At 29.8% G+C, this 18,673-nt stretch overlaps 1 protein-coding gene across 1 annotated transcript in view; it reads right to left on the bottom strand.

Annotated features, from left to right (window-relative positions):
- Nct (Nicastrin) overlaps positions 1–18,673 on the bottom strand; it is a 60,769-nt gene that overhangs the window by 28,891 nt on the left and 13,205 nt on the right. Inside the window, exons 4-6 of the mRNA XM_075359925.1 lie at positions 17,939–18,182; positions 13,018–13,162; positions 3,739–3,966 (exon numbers count right to left, since the gene is read on the bottom strand). Of these exons, the coding sequence (XP_075216040.1) occupies positions 3,739–3,966; positions 13,018–13,162; positions 17,939–18,182 (617 nt within the window). The remainder of the gene's footprint in view (positions 1–3,738; positions 3,967–13,017; positions 13,163–17,938; positions 18,183–18,673) is intronic.

Here is an 18,673-nt window from a genome sequence, read left to right as displayed (position 1 = left end):
ATTACTCAAAAGTTCCAGCAGTTTTACTCAATAGAATAAAAAAATATGTATTATAAGCTATTACAAAAAAGAATAAAATAAACTAATCAATGCAAGTAATGAGGACTCTCCCTTCTAACCAAGGCTGAGACCTCTGAACATCTTTGCATGCAAATACAAACACCATGAGCTCTTTAGACCAACATCCTCAAATGTTACTGGACATAAATGCTCCCTATATATCGGCTAATTTCTGATGTCACTACTTTCATCTACAAGAGGTTAAATGCTCAATTTGTATTCCACAGTACTGGCTCCCTTTGTTTTGTCTATCAGTCAAATATTTACCCACTTTCTTTCAGTCTCCGTCTTGCTTTACAAGGGGATAAAATCCTCACATATTTTTTTAATAATCTATAGCCTAAATAGAAACAACAAAAATATGATACTTATGTATTAATTTCAGGGAGGGATCTTTTCATGAAGTACATTGTACAATTAATTAAATGTTCTCTTATACTTATGTATGCTATTGGTAGATTAAAGATGACAAGAAGGCATGGAGGATCTCTATGAAAGAATCATTTATGACATGCTACTGCACCATTGGAAAACCATTCAATTCATAAGCAAATGGTATCTTTCTCTTATTCAGAATTGTTTTGTGCCACTTTACATTTCCCAGCAAAATACATACACAACAAGCAATGACAGGTTTTGATATTTTGTTATGTGTGTTTGTTATTGTTATGTGAGAGTAATTCTTATTGTTATCAGGCACGAAATTCCAACCAATCGTATTCTTTGTTTTTTAACCAATCATAAGGTAAGATTAATTCTTAAGAATACTTTGGAATTTTTTGCCTGATAATGATAAGAATTACTCTTCCAAATAAAACCTATACAAGCAATGACAGGTTTTGATATTTTGTATAGGTTTTATTTGAATCCATACTTATATGTAACTGACTGATGTAATAGAACCAACCGTTTTTAGCATGGTGTACAATAAGCTAGCCATGATTTACAATATATGACAGGTATTATAAAAGTATAATATGACAACTGTTAAAGATGATTGTTATTTTATTATTTTTATTGTTATACTTCACATGCATGAATTTTATTTTAAAACATTACAAGTTATAAATTAAAAATGTAGAAAAAGTTATGTTACTTTTACACTGAAACCCAATTTAAAACTGAATTATTACATATTATTTATATATCAGTTTTAAGGTGGTTCAACTAGAAAAGAGAAAGGGTTCTTTCTATAGATGCTGCAATGATTCTTAAAGCTTGGACTATGATGGCTAGTAGTATGGTGTCTGTTACCCAAACTGAAAATATTCAGCTTAGTTTTCACCGCAGAAGCAAGTTGCTGTCATGTAAGTACAACTTATTTTATGTTACTGGATGATATTATGGGTTACTTTTAAACATTTTCTAATTCTGCTGTTTATAATTTAAAAATTATTAAGTATTTTGTCATAAAAAGAAATGTTATGGTATATTTCTAGATGCTATAAAAATGTAGGTCTATTCTCAACAAGTATTATAATTTCATCAGCAGATAAACGCTAAATGATAAATTAACTAATATTGTAATTGCCTGATAGTTTATAATCTATGATTTGATATAAAAATAAAAACACGCGCGCGCACACACACAGATTATAACTTGGGAAATGAGTCACCTTTCTTAAAATCAACTCGAGAAACAATATTGCTGTATATCATTTGCTATGTGCTCATAGTTTTCAAATACAACCAGGCCAATGTAAAACAAAAAAAAAATTATCCCTACACCTAGTTATTGAATGCTTGAATATAATCCAATTAATATAGTTGTTTTGTATTTGTTGATCCTGTAAGAATATTTGTGCAAATTCTGTTTCTTTTTATTTGGGTTTTGATTGAGGAAACGTAGTCACATTTTATAATCAGTTCTGTACTTTTAGCATTTTATAATTATGAGTGAACTTAAGTCTACTGCAAAAAACAAAACAGCAGACCTATGAAAAATAAACAGTGTGTATAAGTTTATGAAACAAGAAGGAAAAGGAAGATAACACCTGATACACATTAAAAAGTATGAGAAGAAAAAACAGCATCAGTGTGTGGCATGTTTTGATCCCAAGTCCAAACAGTATGAAAGGGAAAAAGTGATAACTATAAAAATTAGCCAAAAATCCAGCAGAGACTTCTTTCTCTATGACAATACAATACAAACCCCATGAAAAGCCTGCAACGGATCTAGATGATTTCAACAAGTGTGTGCTGAGATGGACTATAAACAAATTTCATGAAATTCATAAACAACTACTGATAGTGAAAAAGATAATGTTTGGAATATTAATTCCAAACCTTCCTGATAATTCTGTGGTAATTTTTGGCAGTACAACTTCACAATGTGGTTTTAGAAAAATCACCAATTTCCAATACCAGAAAAAAATATGATAAAGTGGTTGCAGAAGCATTGTTTCTCATTCTTTCTTGATGCTAAAAACAATGTTGTAAGAATTGGTAAAAGCAAACGGGGAAAGTTAACTGTCTAATTAAAACAGATTTCTAGCACTAATATTTATTTCCAATTCCACTGTATAGTGTATTTAATCATTATAATATTTCTTTGAAAATAAAATGAAACCCCAGCATTCAATAAAGGTAATACAATTATTTGCATATTATACCATTTAATGTATATGTCTACTATTGTACAACTTCCAGCTTTACATATGCACTTCTGTTATTCTTTTACCATTTTGAAAAATGTATAATAACAATTTATTTTTGCAGAAAATGATCAGATATTAATTAAAACTTTTTCAGTGAACCAATTAAATTTAAAAATGTAATAATATTCACAATATTAGCTATACATTAAGGTGATTAAAACTTCAAAAAATTATGTTCTGCAATCCAATAGTAATATCATATAGTACTTCTTTTGAAGACCCATTCACTGTTAGGTAATGAAACAAATGTTATGTTAAAAGGCTAGTAGAATGATTTGAAGTAGGACTGTCACTGCTGCGGTACCAGATTGGTTACACCACCTGTACATTATTAATTTATAATAACTTTAATGTTATCAAAATATTAATTTATAACATTTACTACAAAATTAATATAAACTAATTTACTAACGAAATAAATAAATTTTTATTAAAGAAAATAGTTATTAACATTATTAAATGTGATTATCTGTAATTTGTTATTTTCTTATAAAAGTCATATGCAGTAGTACACTGCTGTGCAATATATATTTCAAGTAGCAAAAATATATTTCTAATTCAGCAAAATGTATATTAAATTTTAATCACATCTGATATTAATCTAGAAATTCTATGAACATCAGCATATATTTAAATAAAGGTTTTACAGTAAATAAATTTTGTTATATAAAAAGGGTTTATAGGGAAATAGAAACCTTATAGCAGGCAAGTTGAAGGTCAATAACGATATTACATTTAAACATGTTATTTAAGTAATTTAAACCTCTACATATATACTTAATTTTTATTATAGATGACTTTATTAAATTTTGTTCATTCTTGTTTGATCACACATGACAAAAATCTACACCACAGAAAAGTTTTTTTTAAACTTTTTAAATTAATTAACCTTATCTACTGAAAATATCTTTCTGAATTGCAAATAATTTTTTTATGTAGATTATTAAAAGTACTTATACTTTTTCATATTATTTTATTAAAATCCAAAATTAACACATAAAAAGGACTTTTCTATACTTACAGTAATCAGCATTATTAGTAGTATTAAACATTTTAGAAAGAAGATGATGAGTAGCCATTAATGTAACAATTCCTGTTATAGTTGACATAGCAGCAGGTGCAAGATTATCGAACATAGTTGCAACATCAAGATGAGTAGTTATAATTATCAGTGAACCTGTAGTTACTTTTTGCAAAGGAAATAATGAAGAAACTATATTTCTATCACCCATAGGATCACAGAATATCACTGAAATAATGAACAGAAATGGAAAATTAAAAATTAATCAGTAACATTTTGAATAAAAGAGGAGTTAAATTTTACTATCTCAAAATACTTAACTGCTAAATGTATAATCAATATTACTGAGCAAAGTTGCATTAAATTATACATGAAAAATTCTCTATAGCTTTCTTTTATAATTTTAAAAAACCGTTAAAATTAAACTGATATGAACAAATTTAAACAGACTGGTAACATTAACCTTTTGCTGTTTTTATATTATCTTAAACAAATTATTACAGACATACCAGGTGTGTAAATATGAAACTGGAATTTTTGTATAGAAAATACATGTTTATTGTATAAAAATGATGGAAAATATTTTATTCAAAATATTGTTTATCACTAGCTGTACATTTTTTCCCATCTCTTTGACAATTTATGAATGCCAAAAAAAACTGTTGCTCTTTTGAGGTAGACCAGTCAACGAGTGATTTTCGTACATTTTCATAAGAAGTGAAACACTGCCCAGCAAGTGCTTGTCCCATCGATGCAAATAAATAGTAGTCAGATGGAACAAAGTCTGGTGAGCAAGCTGCATGCAAAAGTATTTCTCAACAGAATGGCTCAATCGTTTCCTTGATCGGTTTTGCTGTTTGTGATGTACATTAACATGAAGCAAAATCACTTTGTGTTGCCTTTTTTGATATTCTGGTCATTTTTCATGCAATGCTTGATTCAAATTGATCATTTGTTGTCGATAACATTTAGAATTAACAGTTTCACCAGATTTTAGTAGCTCATAATAGATCACACCTTCTGATCCCACCGAGCACTGTCTTCTTTTCATAGCGATTTGGCCTTGAAATCGATGCCAATGGTTCACCTGGAGTTACCCAAGCATTGTCAGAGATACTCTCATACATGATATGAGCAGGCACCTGCATTATTAATAAACGTTTAAAAAATTTTTTTTGAAAGGATAGTAAACTGTTTAAAGAGGAATATTTACATAGTTATTCATACTTTTTTCTTTGTATTCTTATGTATCAAAACGAAAGGATTTAGCTTAGTTAGCGTTTACAACAGTTGTCGAAAGATTAAGCATTTTTGGTGCACTCTATTTTGAAATTACCCATCTGATCCTTTACAGTGAAAATCTGAATTTTTTTTCCAGATATATGTTTAGTTTTTACTTTATACAATAATTTTATTTATTATAATAATTATTTTGGAGGTCTAACCTATGGCCACTTATGGAGGTCTTACTCACTCCACTCATAGAAATAATAATTGTTCCAACTTTAAGGAAATTAACATTATTTATGGAATAAACCAAACATAATTTTATATTTAAAACAGATAATTGAGAGGAATGAGTGTTAAAAGTTGCATGGGTAAATTATATTTTAAAAATTTGAATTTTATTCCCTCTGGTCTATCTACCTAGCAGGAAACTTTAAATACAATTTCAATTTTTTTTTATTACTGAAACGATATATAGTAAAATGTAGAACATTGCTTTCAAAGAAACACTCAAAATATCTCATAACACCCATCATACCTCATAAAACTATGTACCCACAAGTGGAAAATTTTTCATCCATCTATTTCAATGAATCAAAAAGCTGTATTAAACTGGAATTTTACCTAAGTTTCATCTACCAGTTTCTCAATTTTTTTCAGTATATATCTGCATCATAAAGAATGTTATTTGGTCAGAGATTCAAAATTTGATTGCACAAAACAACATTTTATTAACTATCATGATTTTGGGAAAATTTATTGAAGTAGAAATAGAATTTTTCACAGTTTTCCCAACTTGAAACTCTTATAGTAAACTGAATGAAGAATGCAGTAATGTCATGTCATCAACAAATTAATCATACTAACGTCATCTCTGTGTGAGGCCTGGAACTTTTCATCCCGCACACATAATGAATAAAACACTTAATAGTAACAAAAGTTGATCAAAGGTGATTTTATTTTTGTTTAAATTTTTTCCCAACAATTTTTAGACCTGTCATGTATAATTCTCATAGCAAAGATAATTTATTTCTAAATGCTTCAATTTATTAAAAAAATATTTATAAGAACTGAGATCAGTTGGTATTGAATACATGACACAAATTAATTAATAATATAATAAATTTTCATCAAATTATTAAATTAAAGTTATTATATTAAATAGATTAATAAAATAAAAAAATAATTAACTTAGTCATTATTTTTCCTACCATTGCAGATGCCATGTGTTTTTTTTTTATATGAATGGTTAATGAATAGGTGGACAAGCATAAGCGCTAATCGTGACGGCTTTTGGCACGGCCGATCCACGGTCCAGGCAATACAGAAGGTTGTTAACTGGGCAGCCATAGAGAGAAGAGGATCATGGAGAACAAGGAAGATGCTCATGGTGATTATGCTAGATTTCTGAAATGCTTTCAGGACTGTCACGTGGGACTCAATCACCTTGTCAGCACTGACAAGGAAGGGTATAAGCCCTTACCTTAGGAAGCAGATTGCCGAGTATTTGACAGAAAGGTGAATTGCCGCACCTACATTGGGAAGGCACCGTAAGATTCCAGGTTTTCAGCGGAGTACCACAGGGATCGGTCCTGGGTCTGTTATTACGGCTGTTGGTTAATGACGAAGTTCTTGGTCTACCTATGCTGACCGACCCAGAGACAGCAGCTTATACTGAGATGACCTTGGCGTTCTGATGAGTGACAGGATCAAGGCAGAGCTAGAGGAAAAGGGGAATACAGCTTTGGCAAGGATTGCGGACTGGGTGAACACTCACATTCTAGAATTGACCCTGAAAATGTATTTTCACATCATTAACTGGCAGATGCACTATCAGAAGAATTGACCTTACAGTGTGTGGACAGCCACTACATACAGAAATAACATAAAATATTTAGGAGTGAATATAGATAGAGGTTGTAAGTTCACTCAACATATGTTGAGTGCTGTTTCAGGGCAGAGAGAATGCTTCAGGCATTGAATATACTGCTCACGATACAGGCGGCCCCACGGGCCTCAAAAGGGAAATTGATCGACTATCATGTGCTCACTGTTATACGCTACCTCGGTTTGGGGTGCTGAGTGTACATCGCTGTTCGTTGCTGGGTGTAGTATTGAAGTTCTTATGATTCAACATTTGTTTTGGGTTTGGTCCTGCTGGTAGATTTGCAAGTCAGGGGGTGGACGATGTGTTTCGAAGGCATGGGGAAAGGTGTGGTGGCTATCATAGCAAGATGTATGGAAGGAATGGTGGTAGACAGGTACAGGTTCCTCTTGGAGAATGCAATTGATCACAGATCTAGATTCTTGGACTAGCAGAGATCACAAAGAAATGAATTATTTCACAATGCATGTGTTTTCTGGACATGGGGCCTTTGAGGCATATTTTCACAGATTTGCCTCCCCCCATCCCGTTTCACAGACACGATTCCCCCCATTACATATTTTGCAGTGGGGTTGATACTGCTGAGCGTACCATGTTTGATTGTGACGAAGGGATATCTTTGTGAATACAAGCTGGTATAGAAAGACTTAACCCTGAAAACCTGGTGCCATGAATCCTGGCTTCAGAAGAGAATTTGAGGACTTTCAAGCTCTTTTGTCACGAGGGTTTTACAGTTGAACGATGTGGTGGGTTGTCAGCGTAGTTTTTAGCTGATAATGGAAGGGTGGGTAGCTCCGATAGGGAGGCTACAGCTCGCTGAGGTGGGCTGTCTGTTATGAGTGATCGGAGACCCCTGAGAAGATTTAGGTTTTGGTAAGACTGACGCCATGAAAAAAGTCCTGAGTTCAGGCGAAGAGCTGTACCAGAGAGCGAAAAGGTGATACTCCTCTTCTGATGGCTCTGCAGAGCCACCATTTGTCTGTGCATGTGCGGATGGGCAATGGTGATGAAGCACAGCGACTTTTGACCCCCCCCCCCAAGGTCAAAGGCACCCCCAAAGTTGAGCCATGCTTAATTGCTGATCTGACCTCAGGTGGGGGAGAAGCAGTGAATCAGGAGATTTAATTGGTAGGGTGTGGGCACACATAGGCTCTAAATATCTAGTCAAACCCATGCAAGTCCGACACTCCCCCATTTGTGGGGGGGGGGGTACATAAATGGTATTTCTCAGCAACACTAATGAATAAAATCTGTCCAGCCATTTTCCCAAAATTTCTTACTAAAATATCTACAGAATGTTAATTAATAACTCTTAAATAACTTTTAATAAATAAAAATAGAAAAATTAAATTTAGCAAATGTTCCTACCTCAAATCGATCTGTTTTTTTGTATGACTACCACACCCAAATGCCCCAAGAAGAAAGACAATTCAAAAATTTTACATGGAAAACAAAGGGTTAATATAGATACTTTTAAGAGGCGTTGAAAAACAAAAATTGACTAAAAAAAACTTTGGGCCATAAGAACCCGAATCAAAATGGCAGCCATTTAATGTTTTTCACAGCTACTTTCAAAATGTACCTCTTTATAGTGAAATATTAAACATATAATTTAGCAAATGCTCTACCTCAAAACTACCTCACTTTTACTTTAACCAAAACAGAAAGGAGTTCATCAACAGTTATCATTAACAACATTAAAAAGTTTTATATTATGTTCACAAAAACATTATGGAACTGGATCAAATAAAGAAATTCCAAATAACAATTAAAAACATCAATACATTGGTGTACAATATCAAACCAACAAAAATGTTTTCAAAATCAAATCTAACTTGAAGCATACCACCTTAGCCCTTTCCAAAGATTTGCAAGTCACACATTCTTATATTCCTCATTGTAAATTGCCAAAATACTCCTGCTCACATATTTGCTAACACAAGATCATTAGAAAACACACAAATGTCAGTACTTGCATAAAATATCAGCACAGACCACATATTACAAGATATAAAGAGAGTTGAAATTTAAATTAAAATTTATTGAAAAAATGTCTTAAAACAAGTAAATTACACACTATGACTTTTTCAACACAGTTTCCCTCTTTTTCAATGCACAGGTGCTTTTATAGATTTCTATAATTTTAGTAGAAATCTATAAAAGATCTATAATATAGATATAAATATCTATAATTTTATAGATTTCTTCAGGAAAAAATTCTTATGGCTGCTGACAGACCCACTCTCAAACAGACTTCTTAATTGGAACAAAATTTTTACATTGGAGATTTCCTTTTAAAGTCCAAACACATGGAAGTCAGAAGATGTGAGGTCTGAACTATAAGGGGGTAGGGGGTATGTTGTGGAATATCTACTTTAATTCACTGATTTTAGCCATCATAAGAGCAGCCACATGGGATGCTCAATATCCTGTAAAATGCAAATGGAATGTTGGCATAATTCTACTTGTTTCAGAGAGGTATTTTCACTAGACCCTTAAGTAAATTTATGTAAAACTCTGCACTTATAGTGAACTATTTGTTAGGAAATTGATGAGTACAACACCTTGCGTATTTCAAAAGAATGAAACCATAAATTTCCTCCTGAAAAAGTTGTTTTTGCTTTTTTTCAGTTTTGGAGATGAAGGATGTCACCATTGTATCGATGCAATTTTGCTTTCTGGTGTAAAATAGAGTACCCAAGTTTCATCAGTAGTAAAATGGACTTAAAAAATCATCACCCTTTTCTTCATATACTGTTAACAACATGTGAGTCAACTGCAGGTATATCTGCTTCTGTTCATCCATCAGCATTCATGGAATCCAACAAACAAATACTTTATAGTATATTTAATTCAAGTTAATAACTGATACAGCTATTCCCACTGCCAACACATATAGAGTGTAGCAGCAATAATCTGCACTGTAATTTGACAATCATTTTGAATAAGTATGATAATCCTGACATCCATTTCTTCTGTTGATGTTTTTGAACAACAAGAATGCGATTCATTTTCTACACTTCACAAAAGTTTTTAAAAGATTTATTTCATTTACTGAAGCCTATGTTCGTCAATGTTTCCTTACTAAACTATGTTGTTTCACAAATTTCTGATGATTTCACATATTCTTTTGTAATATAGTGTTCGGCGTTTCTTTTTCACTCACACTTGTAAACAAATAGCATACAACAGCTGGGTGCTGAATAACTGGAATAAGTTAGTGCTTGTTTCTGCCTATCAGACAGTTTACCAACTTTGGCTTTTGTTTTTTTTATTTGATATCAAATTCTAATTCTAATTTCAATTTAAACATTTCTCATAAAAGAGTTAACATATCCCACAACTCAATATTAATATCATTTGATCTAACAAACATCCCTATAGAAGATATGCTCTCCATTCTTAAAAACAAACTCAAAAATGTAGTAGAAGAAACCATTTCAGAAAAGATAACATATTAAACATTATAAAAAAATAAAATTACTTCATTTTCCTAAACAAATATTACACATATATTCTGTTGCCCTCCTGGGCTACCATTTTCAGAATTTTAGCATTCACCTTTCTGCAACACAAAGAATAAACAGACTCACACCCACAAACAAAAACATGTACAAAAACAGCAAACTAGTACAGATATGTTGACAGTCTTGGTGTATCAAGACAATACACAAGATAAATTGAACGACTATTAATATACATAGGCGAGACACATAATAAATAATACAGATGAATATGTACAAAACAAAAAAATAAATATTCTTGACATCATCACAGAAAGTAACTAATAAAATTAAACTTACAAAATCAGAATATACACAAATAACACAGATAGCACATTCATTCAGAATACTTCAAATCACCCAACTTCATACACACTATGTTCTTTTAGAAATGTTATATAAACTGTTACAACACAACCATATTAAAATTTACAGTTATTTTTTGTTTTTGTACAATTAAATCCCAGTTCTTTCAAAATCTTATTTTATTAAGATTAGTTTTCTCCCTGAAAATTAATAGATTCTCCTAAAATTGGTAACAAATCTTATAAAGTGGGTACAATTTTTTGTTTAATGTAAAAATGATGTATTGTATGTCTGATTACGCTTTGTCAAAGTCATCAATGTCCATTATTCATTTTGGTATATTGTGTTTTTTACCTATAGTATTAAAAGATGTATTTGTGTTTCCACCAATTTCTTTTGACACTTTTATTATTCTACTAATGGGATGTTTTGAAATACCAGTAGATTGTGACATGTGTTCACAAACTTTGTTTGCATCTATTACAAATCTTTCAACATCTGCTTCTTTTTTCATAAATGATATACATTTGCCACTATTTCTCTGGCTTGACTACAAAGAGTTTTATGAAGTACAGTTGATTTTTAAGGGGCATATTTAAAATTTGATATACATAGAATACATTTATGTTATAAAATACACAGTTATAGAATACACAATATAAATACCAAATACAAACACAATTACACTGTAATTTGCATCTTACTTCTTGTGCTGACTGTACATGCATTGACACTGATAGCAAGAACCCAGTTACAATAGGAAATGCACACAAGCTACTATTGCTAACCTCTAATGAATGCCTTAAAGCAAACTGTCCGTAGCCTTGTGCTGAGTGTTTGTCTAAAATTGAGTTCCCAAAAACAAACTGAAACCTACCAGGGTAAAACAGCAGACTTATCACTGAAGTTAGCCAGAAAATCAACTAAAAGTGAAGATGTACGCTTTTAAAATATTACACTTAAAAAAGTTGGTTCAATTTTCATTTAAAAACATATAAGGTTCCACAATTTTTAATGCCGGCCATTGTGAATAACAATATAAAAATTAGCTTTTTCTTTTAATTTGAAATTTTACCTTTACTCAATATATTTTTAAAAATCTGAAAATTAATTAGTATTTATATAGAATTTCCCACTGCTAACACAATATCCGTTTACGTACATAACAGGGATACATTCTATGAAAGACAAACATTTTCCAATTTTTATACTTAACAACATTTAAAAAATATTATAATTAAAAATTTTAATTTGTTACAATATACTGAAACTAAAATTAGAAAATGTACTTAGCACCCTATTTCAGATTAATAAAAACTATCCACATACAATTTTGTAAGAATTAAACTTTAGCTCAGAAACAAACACTGGTTTCACAAATAAGAAAACTTACAAACATTGTAAAATTTAGAATACAATAACAAAGAATTGGTATAACCTCTTGATAACCTTTTATATTAACATTTATCCACTGATAATGATTGCTTGATAATCAGATGCCTGTTTATATGATACAATTGCATTACATTGTGGGCTAATCATAGTTAAGGCATTGTTTAGCAAATTATATGTTTGTTTCATGGCCTAACTACTGCATTTAGTACTGTCCTAAGTACATTTACTACCTACACATCTAATGGAAGTCAATCTGAAATGACAAATTCAGACTTACTTTGATCAAAACTTGAATGGCAAGGAAGGTACTATCCATCTCTACCTAATAGGTAGAGAATGGCAAGATGGCTAGGTTTTGTTCTTTGAAATAATTTTTATACAAAGAAGAAATCTGTCACTCCTCCTCTCAGATTACTAGTTATATCATAGAAGAAGTATTCTGTACTATATGTGTTTTTATCTGATTGGCTTACCAATCATAAAAATTTCATAATGTATGCTTGAGCTGTAGAACTGGCCAAACCACTACCCCACATTTTTGGCGAAGGAAATTTTTCTAACACAAGCTTTATATGGTTATTGGCAGTAGCAACTGATGTAACAGGCACATTGAAACTAAAAAAAAATTAGCTTAATAATTATTAACTAATTTTATTAGAAAATACTATTTAAAAAAAGAACATGTATAAATATATATGCACTTATCTTTCTTATATATAAAAATATACAAAATTATATAAATAAATAGAAAGAATAAAACTATATCCTAATGATTCAGAAATTTTTCTTTAAGAGTATTGTCAAAAACATCATTAGCTACTTGAACAGACAGTATAAACCTCTTTTCTCCCCTCAATAAATGTAGCAGAAATAAAGATAAAATAAAATTAGTTTAGCATATATTTTATAAGTTTTTAAATCAATCCCTGTTTAATATAGCCAAACTTAATTCATATAACTCACATGGACTGAAATAATTAAGTGACTGGCTTCGTCTAATACAAGTAGGTGTATCAACAGCTGCATACATATGTCCTTTCATCTGAAGAGAGCACAGATTTTTATCTAGCTGGCTTTTATCCAAAGGTTTGTTGAATTTCAAAAAGCACTATGAATAGAAACAAAAAAATTTCTTTATAGTCAAATTAGTCATAATTTAAACAAAGAACATATGTACAAAGTATACATGTTAAAAACAATTTTGAAATTTTATTACTGTAAAATAAAAAAGTAGCTTGCAACAACAACTATCAAGAAGATGGATAACACAATTTTAGTAAATTACTTAATTATAGGTTACTGTCAATGATTTTCAGCAACAATTAGTTTCAATCAATATTTTGGTAGAAATAAACTGTACCCTCTTATTAGATGATAAAGCCTTGCACATGGCATGTGTGGCTCGGGGTAATGTAAATTAGCTTATCAACTAATTAATTATTTTACAGTTCACTGTTCTAAACATCCATATGCAACTATCACTTATGGTAAAGTTTTTAAAAATCTGTGGTATTTTTACTATATTACTTTCCAATTTGTTAAGAATTTAACAAATTAAGTCTAAATGTTCAATATTTCTGCAATAAAAAATGTAAATCCAATCCTGCTTGTAAGAAACCATACAATGCATTTTATACTTCATTATTATTTGGAAAGAATATTCATTTACAACATGAAGCTCTTAGTGATAAAATACTAACAAGACAATACAATACATTATTACACTCTTACAGTTAATGCGAAGATGATGTAGCTGCAAAGAAGCATGTTGTGACCAGCTACTAAGAGAAGATAAATACTACTTAAAAACTTTCCGATTAATAAAACCATGGCTCATTTAAGTAATTTTTGTAAACTCAAGCAGCTGCATTATACAGAATGTCTCACGAAGAAATGGAAAACTTTCAGGACATGTTCTACTGGTGAAAATAATGAAAAATCTCATATAAACATAGATCTGGAGATGCTCTGTTTTCACGTTACAGCTAGCAACATATTTCACCCAGATTTCAGCTCTTCTAATAAAAAAAAATCCTACTGTAATTTTTGGAACCCAAATTAAGGAGTCAAGTTGGTATTTTCTTATGTAATTTGAGCTTTCTTATGTAATTTCAGAAAAACAGAATAAAACAGGTCTCAGAACTGAAAACTAAATAAAAGCGAAATATTTTGGTTTTTCGATTTCTATGGAAATATCCATTTTGACCATACCTAAATTCATTTTTACTAGTTTTGGCGTGATGTCTGTACGTACGACCAAATAAAATTTTAATTAACAAAATATTTGTATCTTAAAAGGGGAAGGCACGCCAGTTTGAATCCGACTACATACATTTTTTTTAACTTTTGTTTTTAATTTAAATATATTGATTTATTACTAATTAATAATTTCTGAACGTAAAAAAATGTTTAACAATAAATAATAATAAACAATAATAACAATACAAAAAAAAAATGAAAAAATCATATGTTATTAGTGAAATAAAATTTTATGTACTTTTCATTTTAATTCAAAAATTGTTACAATCTGAGGTTAATTATTATTAAAAAATCAATACATTTAAATTAAAAAAAAGTTAAAAAAATATATGTATATGAAGTAGGATTTGAACCGATGTGTGCATAGTTATGGATCCGACATGTTCTCACTTACACCACACGTCTACTTGAGTGACGTAAAAAAAAATTAATATATAAACTAACATTAAATGCTAACAAAATTTTTAGGGCCATCTTTGTTGAGTATAACTGAATATTGCATTTTAGTATTTTGTGATGAAGACACATAAACAGTTTACTATTCACACATGCAATACGGTTTAAATCTGTGTCCAAATGTAATATGATGTGTCCCAATATGATATGCATGAATAGGTAACACTTATTTGGTTCTCTGTTTCTCCTGTATAAATACATAATTTTTTTTTTATTTATGCATTTGTTTCAGCCTACTTAATAATTTTTTTTTTTTTTTGGTTTTTCTGGGCGAAAAACGCTTTAGCGTTATCATTACCTGAACACGATGTAAGTTTTTTAAAAACTATGTAAAAATCAACAAAATTCACAATTACAAAATTAAAAGAAACGCCCAGAAAACAAAACATGTAATATAAACACAAAACAATAGTATAAAAAAAAACAGAATGAAAACCCAAAGGAGAAATTTAAAAACAAACCAAAATATTAAAATAAAGATAAAACAAAAACTTAAACTAAATGTTAAAACACAAAAACACAACTACCACAAAAAACTACAGGATTAAAAAATGTATAAAATATTAGCATTCCGAAGAAATAAAAACATCCAGTCTAAAACTTCTTTATTACTGATGAAAATTCCTGGGAAATTTAAATTTATACAACGCAATTTATATTTATAATATGAAAATATAAATTTATATTTTTCGCAAATATTGTATGCATTCCACAAGAATGTGGCATACAGTCAAGCGACAGTTGCATCGTATGCATAATGGTGCGTTTACTGCTGATATCAGATACCTGTGTGTAGCCCTTGTATGTCCTACCCGCAATTGGCAGAGGACCACTTCCTCTCTGTGAATTTTCCTGTGGGAAGAATCCCATGGCAACACAGTAGCTTTGATATAGCAAAGTTTGTTGTCAATTGGCCATCTACTTGATAATAAACATCGCTATAAAATTTAGTCACCTTCTCCTATTTTGTTTTTATTTCCATTTTGTTGATGGTTACATAATAATAATTTTAAAAACATATATTAGATAGACATAAGATTTACATTTATTTAAAGAGCAATAAAGAACTTTTACTCTATCCTAATATTTCATGTAAGATTGTTGGATTAATAATTGTATAAATATTTGATGTTAGTAAAAACTAATATTTCAGCAATTATGTAACTGTCCATCTTATTAAAGCATTGGAGGATCGTATCTCACTTTCAAATAAACTAAGTTTAAATGAACTGCAGAAAAAACGTGTATATGTAATTTAACAGGCATACAAATAAGTCATATGGTGTCTACATCAGATTTTTTACTGAAGCAAAACTGATGAACAATATGCCATTTCATTTTTCTAACGAAGAAAATAAAATGTTGGTGTTCAGCAAAAAAGAACACGTTGGAAATGATCCTTTTGTTTGTAAATTCTGATACACCAAACAAAATGCTTTTGTATTTGAAATCTACCTTCCAGGAAATTTTTCCTGATAGTCATGCCAAGCAACTTCAAAATTTCAATTACAAAAGACATAAACAAAAATTATATCTGTACATTCCTTGTTACAAAACTTAACTGGCATTTTTACACTACGATATAACACTACACTTCCTTTATCTGTATGATAGTTTATGACACAGATTCAAACGAAGTACATAACTTTCACTGTTGACCAGCTGTTGTTAGTATTGCCAACCTATACAATAAAACCTTTTTAAATATTTCTAAAGTAAAAAAACATTTCAATTTAGTTTTTTATGTAATTATTTTGTTTTAACTGTGTAAATTATTGAATATACACAACTAAAATATAGATTTATAAATTTTGTATTTCTTTTAAATTAATTATTTTCAGTAATTAGCTTTTTTTTAAAAAAAGAATGTTTATTAGGTACAGACAGAATAATACGATTTTTCTTTCTATTTTTCGTCTGTTTTGCTTCAATAGAAAACCAATTTTTAAAAATTTTTACTGGAGTTAAAGTTCTGGGACCTATTTTGTCCTATTTAGACAGCCATTTTATCGAGCTCAAATTAAATAGAAACTATAAACTTTACTCTTTAATTTATGTCTCAAAAATTACAGTAGGGTTTCTTTTTATTAGAAGAGCTGAAATCCGGGCGAAATCTTTTGCTAGCTGTAACTCAAAAACAAATCATTTCCAGACCTATGTTTATATGGACTTTTTCATTATTTTCTCCAGTAGAATACATCGTGAAAGTTTCTCAATTTCTTCATGGGATACCTGTATGTAAAACATGTAGAAAGTCGCTAGCACAGCATTCATTTCTTAAAAATGTAATATATATATATATATATTACATTTTTATATATATTATATATATAATATTTCTTAAATAAAAGCTAAAAAATATCTATTTACCAATTCCCAATTCTAAGATACATCTTTAAAGATTCAACATTCTTAAAAAAACATTCACTGTAAATTTAACTGTTTACAAAAGATTGCGATTCAGAATATTAGTCAGTATAGAGCCAGACTTTTTTTAATTTTTATTGAGTTTTGTCAAATCATATCAACAATGCCAAAATACCAAATTTAGTGTACCTCAGATTTGTTTCTCCCAAGTATGGTATTTGGTATTAAGTCATACTATAGGTTTTTAGTGCACAATAATATGTGACACCTATGGTGTAAAGAGTATTGGCATTTTAAATGACTATAACATCAGTATACTGGAAACATAAGGAATGTTTAAAGCAATAAGCTATAACATATAAAACAGACACAAATGTAATATTCAAATAGAAGTATAAACTAATAAAATATTATGAAGTTTTAATTTTAACACACAGAAAATAAAATGCACTGATAAAATAAATTACAATGTTGTTATTTATAGGTTATTAGAGAAAACTAGTTTATATACAACTTTTCAGTTTGTTGGACACACACACACACGCACACGTGTATGTACATTCATTTGTACATCTAAAATCTTCTAGTGATAAGAAAAAATCTATATTTTAATAAGATAAGAAGATCTGAAAGAAATACAAATTTAACAGAACATTATTTAACAAAAGGCAAAAAATGTTTCCAACAACCAACAAAGAATTTTAATATGAATTATTGAAGCAAATCAAATACACATATACATAAATAGTACAAACATAAACTGAAAAAAAACTATTAAATTTAATTGGAAAATGTTTCATACCTCATTTATTTTTGAAATAACTGAACCATCATTAATGAAAAACATTGGTTTTCCCCAGTCTTGTAAAATGTATGATGTCCCATGTGGGTTCCACTTTACATCACATGTACCCGACAATGCAGAATATCGGTTGGGACAAGTATCATCAGGAGATAAATACTCTGGCCTATCTAAAGTACCATTCATTGCTAGAAGAATACCACTAACAACGCTGGACTTCCGCAATTTTGTCATAATTTCTTCACTATGTAACAAAGAAAATAAAAACAATATTCAAAAAAAGTTACATAGAAAAATGCAACACAAACACAACAATGCAATTTAGTACAATATATTTCCTCCTTGAAATTTCATCTCAGAAGTACAGATTACATTCAGAAGAACATTTTTTTCTGTAAATAATCATATCAAATATACACAAAAATACTGAGATACAAAAACAAAAAGTTAGAAGTAAAAAGATGTAAAAACACTACAATCTTTTCTGTTGAAAAGTCCATCCACCCAAAGAAGGACCATAGACACTGGAATTCTATAGAAATGAAATAGGATAATAAACATTAAAAAATTATAAAATAATTAAAATTTATTAAATAAGGTTAATTTTCAATAAATAATGTGATGAAAGAGGTGTGAGACTAAACTTTGGTCAAAAGGTTTAACTTTCTTTAAAAAATCATTAAGTAAAAAATGATCATTTCAGAAATATTCCTCCTCCCTCCATGTGTGTATAAC

This window comes from Lycorma delicatula, chromosome 3 (assembly GCF_047948215.1).
Source record: "Lycorma delicatula isolate Av1 chromosome 3, ASM4794821v1, whole genome shotgun sequence".
In the NCBI taxonomy this organism is placed as follows: Eukaryota; Metazoa; Arthropoda; class Insecta; order Hemiptera; family Fulgoridae; genus Lycorma; species Lycorma delicatula.
This window is presented reverse-complemented; position numbering and strand designations above follow the sequence as displayed.